General features: G+C 44.6%; 1 protein-coding gene across 1 annotated transcript; it reads left to right on the plus strand.

Annotated features, from left to right (window-relative positions):
- On the plus strand, positions 1-27,687 carry LRRC74A (leucine rich repeat containing 74A). Its single transcript, XM_060282991.2, has 14 exons — positions 1-37; positions 2,268-2,390; positions 3,874-4,049; positions 5,514-5,621; positions 7,607-7,703; positions 8,887-8,936; positions 10,282-10,363; positions 13,765-13,850; positions 16,770-16,964; positions 18,401-18,496; positions 20,271-20,414; positions 21,468-21,575; positions 22,728-22,813; positions 27,627-27,687. Exons 1-14 carry the CDS (start codon positions 1-3, stop codon positions 27,685-27,687), a joined length of 1,449 nt encoding a protein of 482 aa, XP_060138974.1.
- The last annotated feature ends 240 nt before the right edge of the window (positions 27,688-27,927 follow it).

The raw sequence follows: 27,927 nt of genomic DNA on the forward strand, positions 1-27,927 counted from the left end.
ATGGACTTTTTGAACTTTGACTTTGAGGAGGATGAAGGTGAGAGTGTTGTATGTGTTTTGTTTAAAACAGCAATCACCAAAAGAATGCCCTTAGAGCTTTAGCAGAAATCACAATTATCTGTGTATGTATAAGATCCAAAAATGGAAAGCAGGGCTTTGGTGTCTTGAGGAAACTTTGAAGTATTCAGGGTTAAGTGAGTCCAGAAACCAACTCTCCTCCCCACAGCAATCTTTTTCACAAAAAAAAACTAGGAAGTGATGCTCACATGTGCCAGGAGTTATCAAGAATCTCAGGTTGTTGAAACAGGCAACAACAGTGAGGCTGAGGTAGAAGAACAAACCATTAGTATCACCAAACAGGGTTACACACTACCATAACAGAAAGGTTGTCTGAACTGGTAGGATTGGGGGGGGAGGAGAATTAGGGAAGAACATCTGTGCAAGGCTGGCACAGTAAAGCAATTGCCTCGGGCAGCAGATGCTATGTAGAGGCAGTGGTAGCCTCTCAGTCATTCCACCTACCTGTTCAGTTTTGCCACATGGCTTGTCTTGCATCCCTTCACTTGCCTGCTGCCATCTGGTACAGTGAGGGGACACTATTGCATCCCTAGTGTTGAAGCTGCATTCAGCTGCCCATCCAGCTGGCTTCTGAATATGGAACTGGGGAAGGAGGTCACTACCTTATCCTTTGCTGCAAAAATTATTGGGCCAACCCTGCTTGGGCGATCCATTTTGCTTTTCAAAAGAAGGGGTTGACCCTAGATGGCTTTTCTGGATCCTTTATTCCAGGCATGTCCAACAGGTAGATCGTGATCTACTGGTAGATCACTAGATGTCTGTGGTAGATTACTGGCTCCTCTCAAAGAAGCAACTTTTGCTCCCCTAAAAAACTTTGGCCCCCCTAAAAAAGGAGTTTTCCCCCTTCCTTAAAAAAGCTCAACAACTTTGACCTGAACCCCAAAAACGGGGGTAGATCACTGCCAGTTTTTAACTATGAGTAGATCACAGTCCCTTGGGAGTTGGGCACCCCTGCTTTATTCTATATGACTTTATTTCATTTACGAGCCATTCATCCATTCCCAGCACCCACCAGAATCTTTGATTGTAAGTCAAGACAGTTTTGAAGCCCAGTTCATTCTGAATTGTGGTTATCAATTTTGTTATTTACTATTACCGGTATTATTATTTATTAAATTTGTATACCGCCCTCCATCTGTAGACCTCAGGGCAGTTCACGACTCAAAAATGCAAGATAGAAACACAAAATACATAATACAAGAACAAAAAAGAAAGAAAAACCCTACACACCCCTCCCACACCTGTCAATGGCCTCGACTAGCACTCTTTTTTTCCACCCATATCGATACCTGAATGGCTGAACTGGGGATCATTCGTGTCAAGCTTAAATATTGAATAACACTCAAGAAGGTTGCAGAAGTGCAGCTCAGTAACCCAATAAGTGGAAGGAAGAGGTTGAACACCCTCCGCAAAAAAAAGAGATTCAATAAAGAGTAACACATTATTTTTTTCCCTTCATTTGGCTGGACAAGGTATAGCAACAAATCCCTTGTACAGTTTGAATTGTCTTTAAGGGGCAGTTTTCCAAAGCTCTGTTTCGGCTTACAGTAATTGTAAAATAAATTATGAATTGGAGGTGAGAGAGGTGGAATCACATCTAATAGCATCTAGTTACAAATCTTGTTTCCAGTACCTGTGCACAGTGGCATTCAAAGCATTTCATCTTATTAGAGAACAGCACAACCCCCACCCCCAGCCTCCAAAGCCTTCTCTGCCTGATACAAAACACAGCCGGCGTGTCTTCCAAGTTAGCAACAAAAGAAAGAGATGAAAGCAGTTGTCGTCATTAGAGGTGGTGGGGTCAACAAAATGTGGGGAGCCCAGTCACGGTAAGTGATTGTAGGTGTGAGAAATGACAAACACCAAGAAAGGAGGAGAACCTCATTTGAAATGAGCAACAGCACACTCATTGGAAGGCGAACATCACAAGACAGCTAGTGGTGGACTTTTCTGGATCTCACAGCAGAAAGCAACCATCAACCTCCGACAGCTTTTGGGTGAGTGTCATGCACACTGGAGAGAAGGGCAAAGATCCATGGATGGGGAAGGAGAGAGGAAAGCTCTTTAAGGCGCTTGGGTTCATGAATGGCTTCAGTGATGGGCAACGAGGGCTTCTTGTGTAGTGTAATAGGCATAGCAAGGGGGCTTGTATTCATATTGCAGAATGTGTGCAATTAATCTCATTCCAGATGAGAATGGCGAGATGTCGGAAGGCAGCACGTCTGCAGAGATACTGTCTGTTACTGACACCACTGACAAAGCAGAAGAGAAGTCAAGGGATGAAAATTCTGACACAGACCTTGAGATAGAAGGTGGACTGTTTAGTATCTTGTTTTCCAGCCAAACCTTCCCCCTCAGCCTCATAATAACCTTGTAAGATAGTAGTGACTTTGTCAAGGACACTCAGTAGTCATTGGCATTGGGGGGGGGAGTTGCCCCCCCCAATCAAGCGAATAAAAAAAAACTTAACTAACTGAGGTTCTGCCCCCCAACATAAATCCTGGCTACACCCATGTCAGTAGTTGTCTCCTTAAAAGTACGGGTTCTGTTGCTAAACTGAGGAATGCCTCTATAAGCTTCGTTTTAGTTCATCAAGGCAAAACAAAACAAGGATCAGCCACAAATATCAGTGTCGAAGTTATTTGACAAAAGTAGGCCTTGTCAATCTTATTTAACTGAAGGCTAATGTGAGTTGCTAGGGACCCAGGTGGCGCTGTGGTTAAATCACTGAGCCTAGGGCTTGCTGATCAGTAGGTCGGCGGTTCGAATCCCTGTGACGGGGTGAGCTCCCGTTCCTTGGTCCCAGCTCCTGCCAACCTAGCAGTTCGAAAGCACGTCAAAATGCAAGTAGATAAATAGGAACCGCTACAGCGGGAAGGTAAACGGTGTTTCCGTGTGCTGCTCTGGTTTGCCAGAAGCAGCTTTGTCATGCTGGCCACATGACCTGGAAGCTATACGCCGGCTCCCTCGGCCAATAATGCGAGATGAGCGCGCAACCCCAGAGTCGGTCACGACTGGACCTGATGGTCAGGGGTCCCTTTACCTTTACCTTTAATGTGAGTTGCTAGCCACAATGGCTAAGCTCTTGCTCCACAGTCAGAGAGGCAGTAATGCTTCTGAATTCCATTTGCTGCAAGCCTAAGGGCGAATGGGGAATGCTTTTATGCTCAGATCCTGCTTGCTGATTTCCCATAGACAGCTGGTTAGCCACTGTGAAAACAGGATGCTGGACTAGATGGGCCATTGGCCTGATCCAGCAGGCTCTTCTTATGTTCTTAGTCTCAAAATGTTATACAGGAACCACAATCTAGTTCTATTTGCACTTACTTGTATGTGACTAGTAGCCCAGCCAGTGAATGTACAGAGACATCTGTACTGTATCAGGAAACCATCAAATAAAATGTGGACCAGCCATGTACAAGAATGTGCACCTACATCAACCCTGCAAATGGATTTTCTTTGTTGTATTGGTTTACCTGGTCGATATTGTCTTGAACATAAATAGGATTGATTTAACTATAGATGCAGTGCATGTTGTAGTGCAGGCTGGGCATAACTGGAAGGATAGATATTTGTGATTTTATGATTCTTTCCTGGAATCAGCATGAGTTTTGCACATTTGCAAGGCATAAGGGAGAACTTCAGAGGTGTTCAGTTGCCTAATATTTTAAGGGCCATCAATTTAAACCTTTCCTTAGTGACTGTGCCCATGAAGTCTAGGTCAGGACATGTTTGTTTTCTTTGTAGTGATCACAGGGGAAATGCTATGCCAATCAGACTGGTTTGTTTTTCCAGATCCTGACCGATCATTTGCAACCATAAAGGGTGCAGAACTCTACATAGAGGCTTGCAAGCTGGTAGGAGTGGTTCCTGTCTCATACTTCATTCGTAACATGGAAGAGCCCACCATGAACCTTAACCATCATGGGCTTGGACCCAAGGGAACGAAAGCCATTGCCATTGCTCTGGTTGTAAGTACTTCAAAATAATAGTCCACACTATTTCACATCAAGTTGATAAGCTTTTCCCCAGGGGAGAAAGAAGATTATTCTTAAATGTAGGAAGAAAGGGGACACTGTCTTATCACTAGATCTTGTTAACCGTACTGCGTAGATGGCAACTTCCCTGTCCCCATATTTCCCCTTCACATTTGAAGCTTTAACCAGAATTGCAATTGTGTTGATGTTCTTTACAACATACTGGAGTAAAGTAATGTGCTATCTGCTGAATGTGGAAGAAATCGCACGGTGCATTTCAACACATTGTAGGGCATTTGCAGACAACCTGCTTATTGAACTTTCATTTTTATTTATTTACTGGGAGGTTAGATGACATTGTGACATAGCAAGTGTTATCCCACACTTTCCAGCTCTTATCACAATAAGTTCTATCTTTTGAGGAAGCAGGTTTGTTGCACAATACCTCCCAATCAACTATAATCCATGAAATCAAAATTTGCCAGAAGTGATTGAATCCCACTCAAAAATAGTGACAGTCTGGATGCACCCTTAGTGTTAAATGAAGCCACAAAGTCTACTGAGTGGTATATTATAGAAGTGTTAATGGTTCTAGAGCAGCAGTGAGTAACCTCTGGCTCGTGGGCCTAATTCAGCCTAGGAGGCAGTTTCAGCCAAGCTATGCTCACCTTCCCTACACCAGACATTGTGGGGTTAGATCCCCCCCGGCACTTTTTTTAAAATAAAAAGTTTAAAACTAGCTGCCAAGGGAGGAGATTAGTTCAGGGCAATGTTAGTATGAGAGGGGGTTAAACTCCTTGTTTACTCTCTGCAACTTGGTCCCACACTGTTTCCCCCTCATAATCACATCTCCCAGCTCCTACTACTGTATCCCTCTGCTAGGGGAAAGGTTGGTACCTGTATTATTGATTTTGTAAATATAAGAGGTTCTATTTACAACCAAGATGTAAACGAACAAAAAAAACAAACAGCCTGTCTTTCTCCCATGGTAAATACTGCCCTCAGAGTGTGTGTGTGTGTGTGTGTGTGTGTGTGTGTGTGTGTGTGTGTGATTTTGATCAGATGGGGTTAAACAGGAAACTACCCCCCTCCACACACACACAGATAAACAACTACCCCAATATAATTCATCTGTCTCCTTACCTCTGTAGTTCTGTTTGTAAATTCTCCCTCCCCCAAAGCTGTTTGTCAACTAGGAGGAAAGATCCGATTGGTGTCCTAATCTGCTCCTCTGCCTAGCTGCTGTTTAAACTTTAAAAACAAAGCCCATTAGCCGCATTCATCCAATTAACGTTAGCTCCAATGTTAACTGTCTGGGCTTATAGTTCTTTGTGGTTTTGTGATGTTGAGCTGCAAAAACTAATATTTAGGGCAAACAGAGAACTTTTAAAAAGGCCTTTTCTGTCAGTCAGTTCTGCTGATTTCCTGTAGTTCTCTATCCCTCTTTGCATTCTTTAGTCCAACACAACCATCACCCACTTAGAGCTAGAAGATAACTGGATTCTGGGCGAAGGAGCCACATACCTGGTGCAGATGCTGCGGGAGAACTGCTACATCCAGGAGATGGTACCCAATCTTTCCCTGTATGGAGGGTGAAGGGAGTTCACTTACTTGACGAGTTCATTCTTTTTTTGGTATTGATTATTATTGCTATTATTGATGTGCAAAGTGTTTTACAACCTTTTTCTTGTTTATCTCTGGAAACTGTTCGCTGGCCTTCTCATTTCACAATAATCACTTACATGTTTTCAATGTATGAAGTCCCATGTTCAGCCCACACTCCTTCAATTATATGTTCTTGGATACAAGGGCTAGGAAGGACTTAGGTCTGGAACCCTAGAAAACCATCAGAATCATAGTAGTGGATTGTTCAGCTTCAGGATTTTGGGAGTCCCTGAGCGAGAGATTGTTGATATACTTCCTTATCTGGTGGTGAGAGCCTGAGACCATCCCAGGGCCCTCTGCAGAAATGCCATGTGCAGCAGAGCTAAGCCCCACATCAAATTATTTTCAAAGCTAAATTTAGCTTTCTATAATATACGTATCTTTGCCCATATCAGTATTGCCCATATGTAGCATCTTCACAGAGTCTCTTGAGTTCCATGTGTAAGTTCATCCTTTGAATTCTGCATTAGCCCCTAGATTAACATCATACTCTGGGCCCATATTCACACAAATCTGAAAAACAGGCAGCTTATCCATAGATGTGCATTGAAATTGTAAAGGGAGGAGAAAATTACACATTTTTTTTTTGCCATCCTGTTTGTGAATACAACAAGTCAGGGCCCAAATACACATGACTTTAAATAAATTAATGCAGTCAACATGCAGGTTGTTTCAAATGCAAATAGGATCTAGGACAGGCACCCCCAAACTGCGGCCCTCCAGATGTTTTGGTCTACAACTCCCATGATCCCTAGCTAACAGGACCAGTGGTCGGGGAAGATGGGGATTGTAGTCCAAAACATCTGGAGGGCCGAAGTTTGGGGATGCCTGGTCTAGAAGGAGGGTATAGTATCCACACTTCAGAGTGTGGAGAGTATAAACCTTTCCCTTCTGCCAAGGTCTCACCAAAGGTGCCGCCCCCCACAAATATTCACTGCTGCTTGCGCCAGGAGCGAAGCTTGAATCATAAACAATGAAAACTCCCCTCCTTGTGCAAATAGCAGGTGGGGATGGATTTTCACCTGGACCAGTGCAGCAGGGTAAATATTAAGATCTCCCTTCACACATCTTACCGTACTATTTCAATGCTGCTCTCACCTGCTTCAGATGAAAAAATATGCACATTAAATACGTATTTTAGGTGCAATTAATGTTGACATACATATTTATACTTTCTCTCTGGATTTTATTTAATAATACATTTAAATGCATATTTTGAGATGTTCAAACTGCGGAGAAGTGCATCACAGCATTTGGAGAACAGAAACATCAGCTAAGCTTTGATCCTCACCAGAGGTGCCGAGTTCTGCACCACATTGAGGAGGGGGGGGGCTTCATCGTGTGCATGTGACATCACACGTGTGACACACATATGTGGCATAACGCACATCGGAAAGAGGCCATGAGATCTGGAGAGGCCCGCTGCCACCGCAGGGAAGTCCAAGGAGGCCCTCTGTCACTGCAGGTAGGCTCGACGGGGACCTCCACCACTGTGGGTACACTCAACATGGTTGGGGGGGCTCAGCTCTATCCCCCCATATGGGGGGCGCTAAGTTGTCCTCAGCCCCATAGAGTTGGTGTCTGTGATCCTCACATTAATCTGAGCGGTGTATATCAGTTCATTTTGTATAATTGCAAAGGTCAGACTCCACTTTCCTCAACTTGGTGCCCTCCAGATGTTTTGGATGGCAACGCCAATCAGCCAGTATGGCCAGTGGTAAGGGGTTATCAGAGATGTAGTGCAATGACATCTGGATAGTACCATGTTGGGGGTAGGCTGGTCACATTCCTCAAACACCACTTTATTCAGATCAGCTTCATCCTTTTAAGATGTTTGTCCTCTTTCCTCGCCTTATCCACCCCCCCCCCCCGCCAATGCATTTCAGAATATTTCCAATAATCATCTCAGCACAGAAGGAGCTGAAGCTATCTGCAGGATGTTCTACAGTAATATTTCGAATATCCGGGCTGTTCAGCTTGCAGGTACGGTTTCTACCTCTATAGACACAAGGGGACACCTGAAAGTAGCCTTTCTCAACCTGGAGTCCTTCAGATGTTTTGGACTGAAGCCCCTTTCATCCCTCTCTGACCATTGACCACTGACCATACTGGCTGGGGCTGATGAATGTTGAAGTCCAAAACTATTTGGAAGGCACCAAGCTGGAAGGCACTTCAGGCTGGGAAGACCTATGCCTGAATTCTTGGCTACTTCCAGTCAGATCAGGCTACACTGGGGCTAGAAGAATAAATGAACCTGCTGGTTTTCATGTTTTTGTTATAAATGAGTGAGGGTCAAGTGGGACCTGCAACAAAATGTTGCAGTTTGGAGTGCTTCCTATTCATGACCCCAGCCAAACATACCGTTTTCTAAGGGCCTGTCCACATTTCAGCAGTATTAGCTGTTAGTCCACTTTTACCCCATTTCAATTAGACTGTAGTCCCGACCTGCACTTATTTGAATTTGTATAAGAGGAGCAACTTTGATCTTTGCCGTTAATACCAGTAGAAGTTCCCTTTTGTCTCCACCTTCTAATGTTCTGATTCTATTATGTGTGTGTGAATGTGAACTCCAGGCATTACATCTGAATGACCCTGAGTCATTCCAAAGTAGGAAGTCTGTAAGCCCTTTGGAAGGAGCCATGAATAGGGGTGGAAAAAGGAGGGAAGGAAATGAGAGAAGCAATCTTACACCTCTGCTTTATTCTGCGTTGTTTTGACATGTGACGTTTGTAATACACAATCCATGTTGGGGGGGCACATCATACAAGTCAATCTCTGCAAAGAAAAACTGTGCATGCATTGGACTGAGTAATAAGTTCACATAAAGCTATGGTCAGTGCTTTATTTCTGGGGGTACGCAGGGCTAAGCACACCTCTAAACATTTTGTGAATCTAAGTTTGGCCTCATTGAGGGGCAGCATTTCAGTATGAGTAGGAAAATGAGAGCACCCCTAAACATTTTTTTTAAAAGAAAAGAAAAGGTACTGCCTATGGTACATTTATCGGGAGGACTCCCGCTCCAAGTGCAGCTGTTTCAGTCATGTACAAGAGATATATGTACTTTGTATGTGTTGTCTACGTGATTTTCCTACATGGAAGTGAGGTCAATGTCGGTAATTGACTCGTGTGAAACAGCCCTCTGTTAGCATCCTCTTTTCCTCTTCAGGAAACAACTTTAGGGAAGAGACAGCACCATATTTTTCGGAATCATTAATGGTGAGTAACTTGTGAGCTGGGGAAACTCTGGGAGTCTGTGCAAAAGGTCATAAGTGAAAGGTTACGATGCACCCTTCAAAGTGAGGGATGGCGACGACCAGTGGGAAGAGAAGCTACTTCATGCCTTGTCTGCTCAAAATTGTTCTTGCCAAACTTTGTTTATTCATGCAGCAGGTGGGGGGTGGGAATGATTAAGTCCCTACAACATCTTTCCCCCTGCAGATAGAAAAACTGCTGTTTGTAGAAAAGTATGAACAGGCGAATGGCAGGAAGGGAAGAGCCCCCTACTCCGCCCACCTATTGGTCATCTGATGTTCTTTCTTTTTTAAATTGTCATAAAGAAGCCTAATGGAACTGATGCTCATGTTTAATTTAGCCATAAGAGGAAATGTGGGTTGCCTGGAAAGTGCTGTGGTAAGAGGTACCATTATATTCCATGCACTGGAGGATTGGGGAGGGAGTATCAGAGAATAAGTGACCAGAAGAAAAGAGGACAGGGAATATTTTATTTCATGCTATAATGACAATGTTCTTCTCAAGTAAATGTACTCAGTACTGTGAGTAAAAAGGAAGAACTGTGTGCTGTGTGCTGCCGTGTGCTGCTCTGGTTCGCCAGAAGTGGCTTTGTCATGCTGGCCACATGACCTGGAAGCTATACGCCGGCTCCCTCGGCCAATAATGCGAGATGAGCGTGCAACCCCAGAGTCGGTCACAACTGGGCCTAATGGTCAGGGGTCCCTTTACCTTTACCTAGCAGCACTGTGTTGAGCACAATTTGTTTCATCCACTCTCCCCCCCTCCGCCCCCAATGCTCCACTAAACTGAATGAATTCCTTTGTGCCTGTTGATCGCCTCTTGGGTGAAATATTATTGCTGCTGAAGTTTCTGTGTTGTTGTTGTTTTGGTTGGGTTTCTTTATGGGTCACTGTATTGAAATGTTGAAATGTTGAAATCTTAATCAGAGGCAGAACTTGGGGTAAGGTGTGCATTGAACCAGACCCTGAGAGTATGCCAACTTACAAAAATACCTGCGGTGATGCTTCAGAATACCAGTCGCTTGGAACCGCAGGAGGAGAGAGTGTTCTGGCACTCGAATCCTGCTTGTGAGTTTCCCACAGGCATCTGACAACAGGATGCTGAACTGTATGGGACAGTGGCCTGATCCATCAGGCTCTTATTTATGTTCTTTTGCCATCATTGTCAGTATCTTGGTGGACTAGGTTGATGCACACCACAAATGGGTGTTTATGTGCACGGGAAACAATGATCATTAGATACTACAAATTAGGGAAATGGGATGTCTAAGTCCAGAGCTCATAGGTCTGTGCACCATTTCTCTCCACAGGTCAATTACAGAGTGATAGAGCTGGACCTCAGCCACAATGAGTTTGCTGACAAGGGAGGAGAGCAGCTGGGACAGATGCTGGGTAACCTTCTTCATTATTTCTACATGGCTACCAGTAGGACCAAAGAGTTATGTGCTCCCTGCTTCCACAAGCAGGAAGAAGTTCCAAACTACCTGGGTTTGTTTGGTTTTCTTTTGGAGGAGAGTCCCTATTTTCTTTTTCTTGGTTTTCTTTTGGAGGAGTGTCCCTATTTTCCAGGGACGTCCCTGATTTACAGTTTCTGATTTGATCCCGGAATGTCCCGCTTTTACTTAGAATGTCCCTATTTTCATTGGAGAAATGTTGGAGGGTAGGGGTTTTGCGACCCCCCAAGCCACCTGAAGGCAATCCTGTATAGGGAAGGTTTTTTTTAAAAAAAATGTTTAATGTTTTATTATGTTTTTATATATGTTGGAAGCTGCCCAGAGTGCTGGGGCAACCCAATAAGATGTGTGGGGTATAAATAGTAAAATTATCATTGTGTAATGGGATGTCCCTATTTTCATTGGAGAAATGTTGGAGGGTATGGAGTCTTCTGCTGCTTTTGTAACAGTTGGCTTATTTGCAAATAAATAAATATAGCAAAGGTGGAAACTAGCACCTTAAGCATTCCTAGCAGGCAGCAGATCCACTAACCCATCCATCATTTATTCCAAGAAGCCTCTTGTGCAATGGCTCCTTCTGAAGCAGTGCATTGGTAAATTTATCATAACCATTTGTTTAAAATGTAAGAAGACTTTGGGAAGGCTAATATAGCATGCATGTTGGTACTCTGCCTTCCAAATGCAGTATAAGATTCCTGACAATTCTTGACTGTGTAATCCTGGTTTCACCCTTGCAAAACTAGCTCCCAACACCCATAACAAATTAGTTTCCAGGATTCCTTGGGGGAAAGCCATGTGCTTTCAGTGCTTCAGATGTATGGTGGATTGCCAAAACAAAGAAAGCTAATCAGAAGGAGTTTCTTGTGTAAAGACTGCGAGCTCACTTCAGTTCTTGTACTGAAAACAAATTTCTCGGCTCATAATGTGCTCAGAGTCATTCTGCGTCTCATTTGTTAACTGGCTCTGGTTGATAAATCTTTGAGTTCTAATTTTTAAAAAATTGGAGTGTGTCTTACAAACCTGAAGTCTGCTCTGGAGACATAAATGCAGAATAAATGAGCAGCCTCATCATTTCATGGATTTGAGACCATGTTGTGGCCAGGAGGCATTCCATAGGCGCCAAGTCTAGCACCCGCAATGCGGGGCTCTGGCATGACTTCCGGTTACCTGAGGCCTCATGAGACCTCCGACGAGACTTCTGGTGGAAACCGGAAGTTGCGTTCGGAGGTTTTGCAAGGTCTTGGGCGTCATCTCTGAGGCCTCGGAAGAGCCACTGACCCGCCGACCCAACGGGACATCACAGGTGCCATTGGGCACCCATAACCTGGGGCCCAAGTCAGTGCCCCTAAGGCATTCAGTTTACTTCTGGAATGGTGGGTCGCTTTGCCCATCCCTATTGTGGAAGGCAAAGAAGGCTAGCCTTACCATGAAAAATTCAAGCAGTAGATTCCAAGGGTGGCCCTGTCAACTTGCTTTAGTCTTCTTCCTATCAGAAATACAACATCATTTTGATTTTTCGCTTATTGGGCAAATAAGCCTCTAATATTCTTCCTGGGAATAATACCCCAAACTTTTAGAGCATTTCCATTACACACAAACAACACATGTTTTTTGGGTGTTAAAATGGATATCAGATTTGTGAGTTCTAACCAGATAAGAGTTTCCTTGAAATTAGTCTGGAGCTTACTTACCCCCTTAGCAGAAATAGCATTTTCACAGAAGCAATTCAGCATTGCTAATGTTATTAATGCAGCATGAAGGTCAGCAGATGTCTGCAAGAGGCAGATAAACCCATCATTATGATGAGAGCCGGGGGATGGGTGGGGGGGTGGATACATAGCTTGATATGCTTATGCCTCTGTCAAAATCTGGCTTGGAAACGAAGGCTTGCTTCTAAAACAGGATGCACCATCCCAGCAGCTGCGATGTGGTGCCCTCCACATGTTGCTGAATTCCAACTCCTAGCAGCCCCAGCCACTACGGTGGGAGTTATAATCTAGCAACGTCTGAGGGACAACAAATTGTTGACTTCTATGAACCAAGAGGGAAAGCTTCTGGGAAAGTATAGGAATCCAGCTGATTTCTCAGATCTCTTTCCACCACAGCTCCGCAGAGGCACAATCGGGTCCTAGAATTAGAATCACCTTAGGAACTCTTGACTGATTGATTATTTATTTATTTATTTATTTATTTCCCGCCCATCTGGCTGGGTTTCCCCCACCACTCTGGGCGGCTTCCAACAAATACCAAAATACATTAAAATATCACAGATTAAAAACTTCCCTAAACATTAGGTGTTTTCTAAATGTCAGGTAGTTGTTTATCCCCTTGACCACCGATGGGAGGGCGTTCTACAGGGTGGGCACCACTACCGAAAAGGCCCTCTGCCTGGTTCCCTGTAGCTTTGTTTCTCGCAGTGAGGGAACTGCCAGAAGGCCCTTGGCTCTGGATCTCAGTGTCTGGGCTGTATGATGGGGGGCCACCAGGGAATCAGCTGAAAGGCCATCAACATGGGATAAAACATCCCCTACCACTCTCTGGAAGCCAATTGGTTTATGTTTCAGTGTACCTTTGTGTGTGTGTGTGTGTGTCACTACATAGGAGTGGTGCATCCCATTTTGCCTCTTCAGGTGGGGTCGCCATATAAACCAGAAAATTCTGGTCATATCCGGGGGTGGGGGGCAGGGGCAAACATGGACTTAGTCTCACCTTTTAAGAAAGAGCTGGCTTCAGAAGGCAACTTGGTTGCCCCTTAGAAGTCTGGCCACATCCCTGGGAAAGAACCGTCACTGTTGACAACTGTATGTCATGACAGTATCATTGCTGCTGAGGCATTTGCAGGCAGTGGGAAAGGCAGAGGGTTAAAGAGGCAGGAAGGCTTTCTTGTGAAAGGCAAAGAAAAACCCTCAGCCACTTCATATTTAATGGCATGGGTAGGTAAACTACGGCCCAGGAAACACTGTGTTTTTACTGAGTAGAATGTGTGCTTTTATTTAAAATGCATCTCTGGGTTATTTGTAGGGCATAGGAATTCGTCCATTTCCCCCCCTCCCCCCAAATATAGTCCGGCCCCCCACAAGATCTGAGGGACAGTGGACCGGCCCCCTGCTGAAAAAGTTTGCTGACCCCTGTTTAATGGCAAGAACCAACCTGCACCCCCCCAATATGAATCTCACCACCCTTGAAACATACAAAAAATCCCCGGGCCGTCCTAATTATGTCAATGTGAGTCTGGGATCATCACAATCCCGCCTCCAAAGAGCCATTTATTTTCACCCACCCCAATCTTGTGCATCTTCAGCAAGTTTTTTTGCTTTTCTTTTTTCCCTTTCTCCTCAGCCAACAATGAATCGCTGGAGGTTCTGAACCTGAGCTGGAATCAACTGCGCATGAAGGGGGCTGTAGCCCTGAGTGCAGGCCTCAGGGTAAGAGTCCGTTGGGCCTCCCCTTTGCGGAGCCTGGGGAGAGGATCCCGGGAGCAAGGCGAGGCTGGAGACCAATTCAGGAAGAATGTGGTGACAAAGAGGCAAAGGTAGAAAGAGGCCTGTAGTGGTCGAGAGCAGCAAACAGGGTGGCCTTGCTGCTCAAAGTACCTTTTACTGCCCCATCTCATAGGTCAGGCATCCCCAAACTTCGGCCCTCCAGATGTTTTGGACTACAATTCCCATCTTCCCTGACCACTGGTCCTGTTAGCTAGGGATCATGGGAGTTGTAGGCCAAAACATCTGGAGGGCCGCAGTTTGGGGATGCCTGTCATAGGTGGTTGTGGTGGTGGGAAGAGACCTGTTGCGCTCAGGTCCCTCTTTCTGGTTTCCATGAGCATCTGCTTGACCGCTGTGAGAACAGGATGCTGGAACAGACGCACTATTGGCCTCATCCAGCAGGCTTGTCTTGTGCTCAGTGTGAATCAAAAACAGAGCAACATGTGACCATATGCGTGAATGCAATATCAACTCTTAAAGAACTCTTTATAATATGAACAGGGCAAAAAATGAATGTATATACAATATAAACAACTCAAATAAGATACTCTTCAAAACATGAATAATAAAGCAGGATTCAATAAAGTCTCTGAAAGTTTCTGCTGGTCATAAATCAAGATGTAAAAGCAAAAGGTCAGTCATCGGAAATCAATTCAAAAGATAAGTAGTCTAGTGTTCCAACGATGCTGAAGTGGTTAATAAACTGTCAGGATGTACAGTGTTTCCGGATATAGTCCACCATTTCGTAATTACTTCTTCAGCACAGTACAGTGGGACCTCAACTTATGAGCTCCTCAACATCAGACGTTTTCGACTTATGAGTGGAAAAAGTGGCCGTGCGCTTACGATTTTCTTGACATCCGAACGGAAAACCCGTTCATGGCTAGATGCGGTTTCCTCAATTTACGAATTTTTAGATGTGGTTTCCTTGACCTACGATTTTTTCCGTTTCCAATGCATTCCTATGGGAAACCACTTTTCCTATGGGAAACTCGACTTATGAATTTTTTGACCTACGAGTGTGCATTCGGAACGGATTAAATTCGTAAGTCGAGGTCCCACTGTAATGGGTAATAGAAATATTTCCATGGACTGCAAAAAATGAATGAAACAATATAGTATATGTACTAAACAAAAGAAGCTGGGGTACATAATAATGCAATAATGTGCTCAGTGTGGCAGCAAAATGGGCATGCATTAGGAGCTGGCACATGTGGTAAAGCCAGTGCTTTTTTTCTGGGGGTACACAGGGGTACACATACCCCTAAACATTTTGTGAATGTAACGGGAGAAGAAACTCAAAATTTTTAGTTTCTTCTCTAGCACGGTGAATCATCAGTTCCATTGAATAGCACGTTCATTGATCAGTTTCGTTGTTACCACCTCCGATGGCGGCCTCATTTCCTGTCATGGTGTTTCCTGAGTCTCAGATGGAAGCGAGCGTTTAATGTGTGAAGCAGTGTGGAATGTGGATGTGTGTTGTTTTACTGATGAAAGTTTGGCCTCATTGAGGGGCAGTATTTCAATACGAGACGGAAAATTACTGTGCGCTGTCAGCTGTGTAACATGAGACAATGCATGTTCTTTGTACTTTTGTCCGTTTACTGTATTTATTTTTCCTGATTTGAACTATAGAATGGTGATTCACTTGAGTCAAAATGAGAGTATACCCCCTAAACATTTTTTTTAGGAAAAAAAGCACTGGGTAAAGCAGTATACCATACCCACACCATTCAACTTTTTCAGATAAAAAACCGGGATGAGCGACTTTCCGGACGCGCTCCTGGGCAGGTTACGTGACCTGTGCCACTATCTTGCCCTGAAAAAGCGATTTTTGGGGACAAGGTAGCGTGTGATATCGTGAAGGTAGCGTGTGATATCGTGGCACCCAAAATGGCTTGAAAAAACAGGATTTCCCCCCATTTTTTTCTGGGACATTTGGTGAGTGTTCCATACCTGCCTTGCAGCACACTCCAGGTGAGGCTCCTCCGAGTCAACCCACATTCCCATATGGGTTTGGGTTGTGTAGATCAGGCCAAAGTCCAAATTGGGCACGATTATTTATTATTTTCAAACACTTTTATACCCCACCAGTTTATATTTTAGAAGCTTTCAAAGCAATGTACAGAACTGATTTTTTAAAAGCATAACTAAAACCACAACCCATGAGCCTAGAATATAAACTAGCCCCGTGAGAAAATTATGGCTGGTGGGTTATAAGCTGGCACGATTGCCTGGCACCACTAAAAGGATTAAAAATAATAATAAAATCACTGGTGTTTGGACAGGCACCAAGAGGAAATTGAGTTACTGTACTTTATTGTTTGGAGGTGCTATTATGGGTACAAGTTGGATACCATTATGTGAAAACTGGCACTGAAGGAGCAGACAGGATTTTGTGACGCAGCTGATCCTAAAGGAATTTTGAAAGAGCCATTCACATTGTAATAAACTGGACTTTTACCATCAGAGAGCTTTACAGTGCCATCCTCAGCATATCTTCTTGGAAGTAAGCCCCTCAGTTGGTACCCATCTGTCTCGGGAGACAATGGAGGAGTGTGCCTTGTGTGTGTGGGGGGGGGGTGTAAAGTCAAACCTTTGGGAGTTACAGCGCCTGCTGTGGCTGTAGGTAGTGATATGGGAGAGATATGGTTTGTTGCAGCTGGGCAGATGAAGGTGTCTGTTTCTGCTACCTTGGCGTTTCTTGTCTCTGTGCTCCTCCAGAACAGTTCTATTTTTATTATTTCTATTATGTCTCCAGAATTGGTTCCAGGGTGATTTACAGGGTTAAAAAGAACATATACAGTACATGAAACCACAAATAAATGTTAATTTCTCCTCTCTCTCTCTGTCTTTCTGGAGGCCAATGGATCATTGAAGATACTTGACCTTTCATGGAACGGTTTTGGGAATGAAGGTGCTCTGGCCCTTGGGGAAGCCCTCAAGGTCAACAATGTGCTAAATGAGCTGGACATCAGCAGCAACCATATCAGCAACGAAGGGACGCTAAAGTTGTGCAAGGGGTTAGAAGTTAATGGTACCCTTAGAATCCTGAAGGTAGGGTTTTATTTTCTGAGCTGGTTTGGAGCTTGGCAGCATATGGTATATGAATGATGTTTTGTTTTTGTAAATTGTTTATTCAAAAGTATTTCTAAACCACTTAATATTTTTTTTAAAGTCCAAGTGTTCAACAACCCTACAAGTGAACTTAAAGAAACTAGAACAATATCATAAAAGCTGAAGTCAAATGGTACAAAGTCCAGCCTATTGATCAGAGAAAGCCAGCAGAGAAAGATACGTCTTTACAAGATGTTGGGGACAAATACAGTGGTACCCCAGGTTACAAACACCTTGAGTTACAAACGCTTCAGGTTATAGACTCTGCTAACCCAGAAATAGTAAGAACTTTGCTTCAGGATGAGAACAGAAATCGTGCTCTGGCGGCGTGGTGGCAGCGGGAGACCCCATTAGCTAAAGTGGTGCTTCAGGTTAAGAACAGTTTCAGGTTAAGAACGGACCTCCAGAATGAATTAAGTTCTTAACCAGAGGTACCACTGTAATTGATGATAGCTGAGGGAAGGGCATTCCAAAGTGGAGGAACATGTTAAACTGAAAGCGGTTTTTTTGTGTGTGTTTTTGTTAGCTGAAAGACTATGTCTACATCTACAATTCTCTGATCAGGCAGACATGAAATTAAAAATGAGAAACTCAGTGGAAAAAAATCACACACCATTAAGAAGGGCAAGATGCCACATAAAACTTATGTTATGACTTACATTAAGTGAGTGATTGATTTTTGATTAAGTCAGAAATGTAGAGACAAACATATGATGAAGATGCCAAAGGGAGTTCACAACTTATCTGAGAAACTTCCAAATGTCTTCTTTTGTTTTTGAATTCTCTCTTCCTCCACAGAAAGTGTGACTGAAGAGCCAAGTCGTACACCCTCCCACACACACGTTATAATGGTAGTGATTAGGATTTGCCCTGACTAAATTATTATTGTTCACTTTAAAGATCTGTTTATATTTATTGTTATGATGTATTAGATATAATTGGGACAATTTGTTTATTTATGAATGCACTTTCATAAAAATATATAGCAAAGTGCAAAATATAAGAATGCAAAATCAACAAAAACATCCATAAAAACATCAATAAATATAAATACAGTACATACCGATTTGTTAAAATTTTCAGGCCCTGCTGCTCCCACCTCCCACTCAGCACACCATGGATGGCAATAGATAAGCAGTGCATTCCACTGCTCTTAGTCCTCCTGTCACTATAATTCCCATTTCTCAGATCAAGAACTGAGGTAAAGCGTTCCCGTCTTGCCACACAATATCCATGTCAGAACTGGAACAATCCCAGACCTTTCAAACTCAGTTCTTTAACCTTAGGGGTACTGTATAATGACTGATGGTGCATTCCTTTCTAGCAAGTGAAAACTTTCCTATCTTCAGATCATCTCTGATTTCTTTTCTTTATAGCTGTCCCACAATCCCATTACAGTAGAGGGCGCCATTGCTCTTGTCTCATCCGTCAGAAAGAATACAAGCACCAAAATGGAAGAAATCAATATTTCGGTAAGAGGAATACTAAGGAAGAGTTCAGTAGCCCTCATAATTCATAATGCTGATATCCTGCCTAGGCACAAAGGCAGACAATTCCAGCAAGAAAGAAAAGTGTGAGGCATCTAAAGAAACAGGTGTGGCTGCGTAAGGAGCTTACAAATGAGCTGAGGGCATCTATTTAAAAAATGGAAGAAAAGGGAAATCATGGAGGAATATGCACAAGTTGCAGGGAAATGGTCAGGTGGGCCAAAGCGCAGAATGAACTCAGGCTTGCGAGAGAGGTTAAAAATAATTTTTAAAAGTTTCTTCAGCTATGTTTGAAGCAAGAGGATGAGCAAGCAAGTAGTACGTCCTCTGTATAGAGAAGACGGAGAAATGCTAGTAGGTGACAGAGAGAAGGCAGAATTACGCACCACCTACTTTGCCTTCACCCAAGAGGAAAGTGCCCAATCTGGTGATAACAGATTAAGCAATGCAAGGAGGCAGCAGCAGTCCAAGATAGGAAAAGAGGTAGTAAGGGAACACCTAGGTACTTTAAATGAATTCGAATCTCCAGGGCCTGGTGAGCTTCACCTAAATGTACCAAAGGAGCTTGCAGATGTAATCTCAGAGCCTCTGTCTATAATCTATGAGAATTCTTGGAGAACAGGTGAGATCACTGCAGACTGGAGCAGGTAAATGTTGTCCCCGTCTTCAAAAGGGAGGGGAAAGAAGATCTAGGTGACTACCAATAAGTGGGCTTGACATCAATACCAGGAAAGGTCTTGGAACAGATAATTAAACAGTCAGTCTGTGAGCACTTAGAAAAGGATGCAGTGATTACTAACACCCAGCATGGCTTTCTCAAAAACAAGTCATGATAGACAAATCTCATTCTTTTTTGATAAGAGTTACCAACTTGATGGATCGAGGGAATGTTGTGGACATAGTGTATCTTGATTTCAGTAAGGCTTTTAACCAAGTACCCCATGATATTATTGTGGAAAAGTTGGTAAAATATTGGTTGGATGAGATAACTGTTAGATGGATTTGTAACTGGTTGGCTGACCAGACCCCAAGAGTGCTCACAAAGGTTCCTTGTCATCTTGGGAAAAAGTGACAAATGAAATGCCACAGGGTGTTGTCCCGGGTTCAATCCATTTTCCATTTGTGCTGCATCTTTTTAGATTATAAACCTGAGGACAGGGGCTGTTTTTAGTGATTGGCAAATCACACTAGAAGGCTTTTTTGGATAAATAGCACTGTGTGTGTGTGAGTGTGTGTGTGTGTGTGTGTGTGTGTGTGTGTGTGTAAATAGCAAAGTAAACAAAAAGTTAGAAGGGGGCAGAATCAATTTTGTATGCAAAATGAGAGCATTTGTTCTATTTATAGAATTCAATTTTTGGGTTGCCTGGGCCCCAAATTTTGATTGAGATGGATTGCACAAGGTGCACTCAGCCTATCCCCTGGACATTGAAACCAACCAGAGAGGCTCCAGGGTTCTTATCCCATTGAAACCGATTACAGTGGAACATCGGTTGTTGAACGTAATGCATTCTGGAAGCCTGTTTGGCTTCTGAAACGTTTGAAAACTGAGGTTCAATGGGCGGTCGGCAAGCCCCATTGAGAAAAAAGAGAAGCCATTTGGCTTCTGAGGCATGTTAGAAAATGGAAGCATTCACTTCCGGTTTGTCAGAGTTTGGGAGCCGAAACATTTGGCTTCTGAGACGTGTGGCTTCCAAAGTTCCACTGTATATGGAAATGGGATCCAGCTTGTCTGCCCTAAATCCAATCTGCTCTGCTTTAGAATGTGCTGGTGAATGAAGGCTTCATCAGGTTGCTGGATGTAGTCTGTGACATTCGGCCTGAACTAGATGTCGTCTTTGGAGGGGTTGGAGGCCACGTTGCCCATAAGATTCCACAACGGCCAGATGCAATGAAGCTGATTCAGGTGAGGTCCTCTTCTCACATTTTTGTCATGTCAAAGAGAGAGAGAGAGAGTTTGCTTCCCATCAGATGGAGTTCAATTCCTGACAGCCACAGGTTTCCCATTCCTTTCTTAGTGGCCTTGCTGCACAGTCAGGCTTTTCGAACAATGCATCCACCATTGGTTATTTACAGACCGCACATCTTATCTCAAGGCTGCACTTGTACTACAGAAACACTGCATTACCAGAGAGCACACGCTTTAAAAGCCGTGCTTTTGCTGCTCATCAACATGAAGGATCTAGGAGTCTTGGTAGACCACAAACTTGACATGAGTCAACAGTAAAATAAAAAAATTCCTTCAGTAGCACCTTAAAGACCAACTAAGTTTTTATTTTGGTATGAGCTTTCGTGTGCATGCACACTTCAACAGTGTAATGCAGCTGCTAAAAAAGTCAACAGTGTGATGCAGCAGCTAAAAAAGCCAATGCAATTCTGGGCTGCATCAATAGGAGTATAGCATCTAGATTAAGGGAAGTAATAGTACCACTGTATTCTGCTCTGGTCAGACCTCACCTGGAGTACTGTGTCCAGTTCTGGGCACCACAGTTCAAGAAGGATACTGACAAGCTGGAACGTGTCCAGAAGAGGGCAACCAAAATGGTCAAAGGCTTGGAAACAATGCCTTATGAGGAATGGCTTAGGGATCTGGGTATGTTTAGCCTGGAGAAGAGAATGTTAAGGGGTTATATGATAGCCGTGTTCAAATATATATAATGATGTCATATAGAGGATGGAGAAAGGTTGTTTTCTGCTGCTCCAGAGAAGCGGACACGGAGCAATGGATTCAAACTACAAGAAAGAAGATTCCACCTAAACATTAGGAAGAACTTCCTGACATAATTGCTTCAAGAGTGGTTCTATCTAGTGGTTTTGAGCAACAGAAAATGTAGCCTCTGCATCAGAAGTCCAAGATGTAGATATAATCTGAATATATAAGAAAAACAATAAATGCTATCCAGGGGAGAGGGATTGGACTTGTGGTCTCACGTAGGTTTCTTCTATTTTCTATTCCTAGAACTATTTAGATGAACACAAATTGAGGCTCTGGGACTTCTTTAGGAATATGGACAAATATGGCAACATGAAGATTCCCGTGGCGGAGTTTCGAAGAACCATGATGCTGGTATGTCCCAGAGGCCGACTATACTATAATTTTAAAGAGATTTCATTGGTTTAAATTATCATGGATTCTCTCAAAGACCCCTGGGACTTGTAAGTTTACTGGGGTGTCAGCAATATTGGCTGGGAGAACTGCAGTCCTTTCCCAGAACTGCAGTTGCCATGTTTTCCATGGTTGGAAACCGAAACAGTTAAGCAAGTTTAACAATTAAGCAATTTAAATGTTTAGTGTAGACAGATGAAAACAAGACTCATTTTCTCACATTGCCACATCTCTAGCTACTCCAAGTATCTACCACAAACCCTATGGTTTATTGTTACAATATTTCATTTTCATCCCCGTAAGTCACAGTATTGCTGGTATAGAGAAGGAAATGGGAAGAGAAACAATTGGCTCATCAAACAGTCAGGAAAAGCAGTGACATTTGTTGGCAGGGGTCATGGCTGTTTAGAGAACGAGACAAGTTGCAGAGATTGAGCCACCCGAACACATAACTCAAACAAATTAGTGTAGATGCCCTGAAACATTATTGGACAAAGTCTAGACGTGAGATTGGCAATGGGCAGGGCTGGGTGCTGAAATAAAAATTCAGAATTGGTCATGGACATTGATATTGGAAGTGGTGAGCGAGGGTCATGAGGGTTGGGTTTTCCACCTTGTGTTTCAGGCCAGGAATGCCAGCTTGGTCCCCAGGGCTGCGGGTGCCTCGGGCCGTGGGTGCCATGCAGTGTGCATGGCCGTGGCACCAAAATTTGTGGGTTCCCAGCCCCTTCATGGGGAATTTTGTGGGTGCTCGGGCACCCAGGGGGCCCAGGGAGTCGGCACCTATGTTTCAGGCAGTTTGAGGTGTATTAGAGAAGTTGAGTCAGGAGGAGTCAGCAGGCTCTGTCTGTTGCATGGTGTCTCAGCAGATAAGGTAGGGGAGAGAGGGAGGTGGGCACTATTACCTTACAGCCACCCAACAGAGGAAGGAATATATCAGGAGGGTGGAACTTCTGTCCCTCCTGATGTTACTTGACTCCAGCTCCGGCAAAGCCAGTGGCCAGGCATGACGGCAGTTGTGGTCCATCCGCATCTGAAGGGACACAGGTTCCCCATCTGTGGAATATGCAACTGCACTCAATTTCAACAATGTTATTCTTCTTGTATCACAAGCAAAAAAAGATCCCCTTGGACCGGGTACAGGTTTCGGATCTGGTGCGCAAGCTAGACCAAAACAGGACGGGGTACGTGGACTACAGGTGAGTAAATGGTAACCAGATATTGCCTGTTACTCTCTTCTCGAATTCTGGTTTTCCGTCAAGAGATCAAATAGATCTCTCAACCAGGCTACAGGTCTGCATGACTTCCTAAATCATTCACCTTTTACAAATCTGCTCGGAAAAGGGTGCACACCACCGACCTCCATGGCATACATTTGAGTTAGGAGGAGTCAGCAGGCTCTGTCTGGACAACAAGGAAGGACAACAAGGAGGGAGGGAGCCAGTCTAGCTTCTCTAGGGAGGGAATTCCTAAGTCTGGGAGCAGCCACCGAGAAGGCCTAAAGGTGCTAAGGCTTGGACTTTGATGGTCTCTAAGGGGTGGGCAACTGTGTATGCATGTTCCTTGTTCTTTCCTTTGTAAGCTCAGTCTCTTCCATGTTGTTGTGGTGGTGGTGGTGGTTGTGAAAATTATTACCTTCCTTTTAGTAGCAGGTCCCAGGATGGGTTACAACAATTTTAAATGTCAGAATTAAAAACAGTTAAAATACTGCCTTTGGCCTCAACCCTTCCTAAAACCCTGAATGTAGATTCCTTTCTAAAGCGATTAATAGAACTGTTTTAGTGATAACGCTGTATGCCAGGGTTTCCCAAACTAGCTGTTTTTGGACTACAGTTCCCATCATTCCTGACCACTGGCCCTGCTAGCTAGGGATGATAGGAGTTGTAGTCCAAAAACAGCTGGAGAACCTACTGTCGGGTTTATTGTTCAGACAGCTCTCAACTTAATGGCCAGCACATGTTGCTTCCCAGCCTCTGGCAGGCTGGTTATGTGCATTCAGCGTCATGTGATGCGGTGGATACATGTGACTGTGGGTTTGAAAGCAGCACATGCAAAAATACTCTTGCTTTGGCTGTCCTGTGCCCAGTGTTAAGTTCTTTCCAAAGGACTGTTGGGGGATGAGGGAGAAAAATCCAGGTGTGCACCCCATATTGCATGATGCAAGGCAGCTTGTACATGGCTCTGTTGTCCAATTTTGGGCAATTTCTCCTTCCCACTGCAGCCCTATACTTACCTTCCAAGTTCCGGACTGCAGAATCCGGGACCGGCAGCCATTTGACACAGGAAGTTGCGTCGATGTAACTTCCGGTGTCGCTTTGCCCTTTTATGGGCACCCAAAATGGCCGCTGCCGGCTTCGAAAGTCGCTTGTACGCATATCCGGAAGTGCGCCGATGCAACTTCTGGTGTCGCTCCGCCCATCTATGGGCACCAAAAATGGCCACCGCCAACACCGGAAGTTACGTCTATGCACTTCCGGACATGCGTAGATGCGACTTTTGAAGCTGGCGGCGGCCATTTTGGGTGCCCATAGAAGGGCAAATCGGAAAGAAAAAAATGGCCGCCGGCAGGAGAAAATAACGGAGAAAAACGGGAGACAAAGTGATACGGGGGACCACCGGGAAAAGGTAAGTAAAAAAGTGGTTTTCCCGGGGAAAACGGGAGACTTGGCAGCTGAGGCCATATATGACATAGCTCACTGTTGTGACGTGGGGTTTGTGATTTCAGCTCTCTTGACAAAACATGCTGGAGACAGTTCTCTAGTAACAGCTCTTTATTAAAGTGAACAAGACTGAAGACTGAGGAGAGGAAAGCTACATTTATAGGGACAGGGGACTAGCTAGGAAGGGATACATTTTGGAGGGAACAATATCACGCAATCACAGTGCTGCCTTTTGGAGGAAACCAATAAGACAGAGGATCCAAATACAGCAGCTTAAATGAACCAATAGTAGCTGTACCCTCTGGGACCAAAAGGCAGTTACTTTATCCTAATGCAAATACAGACAATAATAATACAGATATAAAATCCTTTGACTCAATACACAACACCCCTCCCCCCCTAGTGAGCACAGCAGACGTAATCCCTCAGGTACTGTGGGGTCCTACAACTTCTACCTGATCTCCTGACAACAGGTGTTGCAGGTTCTGGATTGGGTGTTACCTGTGGTGGAGGGGCTTCTATAGGGGTTTCATCAGGAACAGATGGAGTCCCAGACACCTCAGGGTCCCCTACCTGTACCTCGTCATCCTGAGGACTAGCAGGCCCTGGTTCATTTGCGGAAGCCCCTGGTGACTGCACCTCTGGGCCATCTTCACTCTGGTCTCACAGCTGTGCGTCATTAGCCAGGGATGAATTATCTGACTCCTCCCTGCTGAGCGCCCGGCGCCTCAGCTGATCTATATGTCTCTTCCAAACTTGCCCATTTTCCAAGGTCACATAATAGGACACAGGTCCACTAGCCCGGGTGATCACACCAGCCACCCACCGCGGACCTCGTGAATAGTTCCTCACCCAGACCAGATCTTCAGGGGCGAGATACCTTGTTGTGTCAGTCTCAGCCTGGGGGGTTGCTCTTGAATTACGGTTTGGCATTTTATCTGGGTGGACATAATCCAGCACCGTTACCAGTCTTCTACCTAAGAGCAGCTCGGCTGGCGACTTGCCCGTCGCAGTACACGGCGTCGCATGCTGCAAAAATAACATTCGCGCAATGCGAGCCGACCAGTTACCCTCCATTAAGCGCGCAATGGATTCTTTGGCTGTTCTTACCATGCGCTCAGCCTGCCCATTGGAGGATGGGTGAAAGGGCGCGGATGTGACCCCTCTTATGAAGTTATCAGCCAAGAATGCCCTGAATTCTTGGGATACAAAAGCTGCCCCATTATCTGATACAATGGTCTCAGGTAACCCGTGGGTAGCAAACAGCTGCCTCAACACCTTGATTACGGCAGCTGATGCCATGCTAGGGACCATCGCCACTTCTAACCATTTGGAATATGCATCAACGATAACCAAAAAGACCTTCCCTTGGAATGGCCCCGCAAAATCTATGTGCAGCCGGCTCCAGGGAGTCCTGGACTGCTCCCACCAGTGGACTGGTGCTCTGGCCACTTCTGGCCGCACCTCTTGGCATGCCTTGCATGTTCGTACCCATTGTTCTATGTTCTGGTCCATTCCAGGCCACCACACATAACATCGGGCTAGCGACTTCATCCTGACCATTCCCGGGTGTCCCATGTGAAGCGTCTCAAGAACCCTGTTTCTCAGTGGTGCTGGGATGATCACCCTATCTCCCCATAGGAGACAACCCTTATGCATGGACAATTCGTGCTGCCTTGTCGCATAAGGCCTGAATTTTTCTTCATGCGGACCACCTGGCCACCCCCTCCCCACCCAAGTGAGCACACGGGAGAGAACAGCATCTTTCCTCGTTTTCTCAGCTATATCCGTAGCTGTTACAGGAGCCCCCGGAAGTGTTTCTAGCATCATAATGTGCTCCGCCGGAGCAGGATCCTCATTGCTCCCGCCAGGAAGGGGCAAGCGACTCAGCGCATCAGCATGGCACAATTGTTTCCCCGGCACATGGGTCAAGGTGTACTGGAACCCATTCAGGAATATTGACCAACGCAACATTCTGGGGGAGAGAATTTGTGGCGTTTGTTTGTTTGGGTTGAACAACCCTAACAGTGGTTTGTGGTCCGTTTCAATGGAGAATTGGCGACCGTACAAATAATCATAGAACCTTTTGATTCCGGACACAATAGCCAGTGCCTCTTTATCAATTTGAGCATAGTTGCGCTCCGTGGGCGACAACGTACGGGAATAGAAAGAGATGGGCTTTTCCGACCCATCCGGTTCCCTATGACTCAGCACAGCCCCCAGACCGTATTGAGAGGCATCACATGCCAGGACCAGCGGCTTTGACTCATCATAATGAGCAAGGACGCTCCTGCTACTCAGCATTCCTCGCAAGGAGTCAAAAGCCTTCTGCTGCTCCCGCCCCCATCGCCACACATTCTTTTTCTGCAATAGTCTATGTAATGGTTCAGCTACCGAAGCTTTCTGGGGTAAGAACGAATGATAAAAGTTAATAAGTCCCAGGAATGACTGCAACTCCGTCTTGTTCTGTGGTGTTGTGTATTGAGTCAAAGGATTTTATATCTGTATTATTATTGTCTGTATTTGCATTAGGATAAAGTAACTGCCTTTTGGTCCCAGAGGGTACAGCTACTATTGGTTCATTTAAGCTGCTGTATTTGGATCCTCTGTCTTATTGGTTTCCTCCAAAAGGCAGCACTGTGATTGCGTGATATTGTTCCCTCCAAAATGTATCCCATCCTCGTCGCCAGTTGTTGTGACGTGGGGTTTGTGATTTCAGCTCTCTTGACAAAACATGCTGGAGACAGTTCTCTAGTAACAGCTCTTTATTAAAGTGAACAAGACTGAAGACTGAGGAGAGGAAAGCTACATTTATAGGGACAGGGGACTAGCTAGGAAGGGATACATTTTGGAGGGAACAATATCACGCAATCACAGTGCTGCCTTTTGGAGGAAACCAATAAGACAGAGGATCCAAATACAGCAGCTTAAATGAACCAATAGTAGCTGTACCCTCTGGGACCAAAAGGCAGTTACTTTATCCTAATGCAAATACAGACAATAATAATACAGATATAAAATCCTTTGACTCAATACACAACACTCACCATGTTTGGTAGGCTCCCAGCCCTCCTGAGATGCTTTTCAGGGGGTAAAGGGAGCAGCATGTGGTGGGCATAGCTGCCAAGTTTTCCCTTTTCTCGCGAGGAAGCCTATTCAGCATAAGGGAAAATCCCTGTAAAAAAGGGATAACTTGGCAGCTATGGTGGTGGGGGGTGGAGAGGGTGGAAGGGAAGGGAAAGATTCATTGTGCAAACTTCTGTTTCTGCAACACTGGATAGAAGCCTCGGTAAGCTTTCTGTTTTCAAGAAACAAATCCTCACTGTTTTTTCCCCTTCACCTTTCAAATTAGTAATTATAAAGTTGAGGAGCCAGAAAAGAAGCCTGAGGAGGTGGAAGAGGAAGAAGGCTAATCAGGCCCAGAAGTCAGGTCAGCCAGTGAAGGGTGGAAGGATAAGTTGTGGCAGGAAGCTAAGAAACATGTCCTGTGGGCTGAGGGGGGTGTACTGGAAGTGGGGAAAGAATCAAAAAGTCTTGACTTTAGATTGTAAAATATACTGAAATATCAACTGATTTCCAAAAGAAAGAAATACAGAATCTAATATATTCTAGGGAAAACACAGTACAACCCCCCAAGCAGTGCATTTATGATT

Source organism: Zootoca vivipara, chromosome 1, assembly GCF_965207765.1.
Source record: "Zootoca vivipara chromosome 1, rZooViv2.hap1.1, whole genome shotgun sequence".
In the NCBI taxonomy this organism is placed as follows: Eukaryota; Metazoa; Chordata; class Lepidosauria; order Squamata; family Lacertidae; genus Zootoca; species Zootoca vivipara.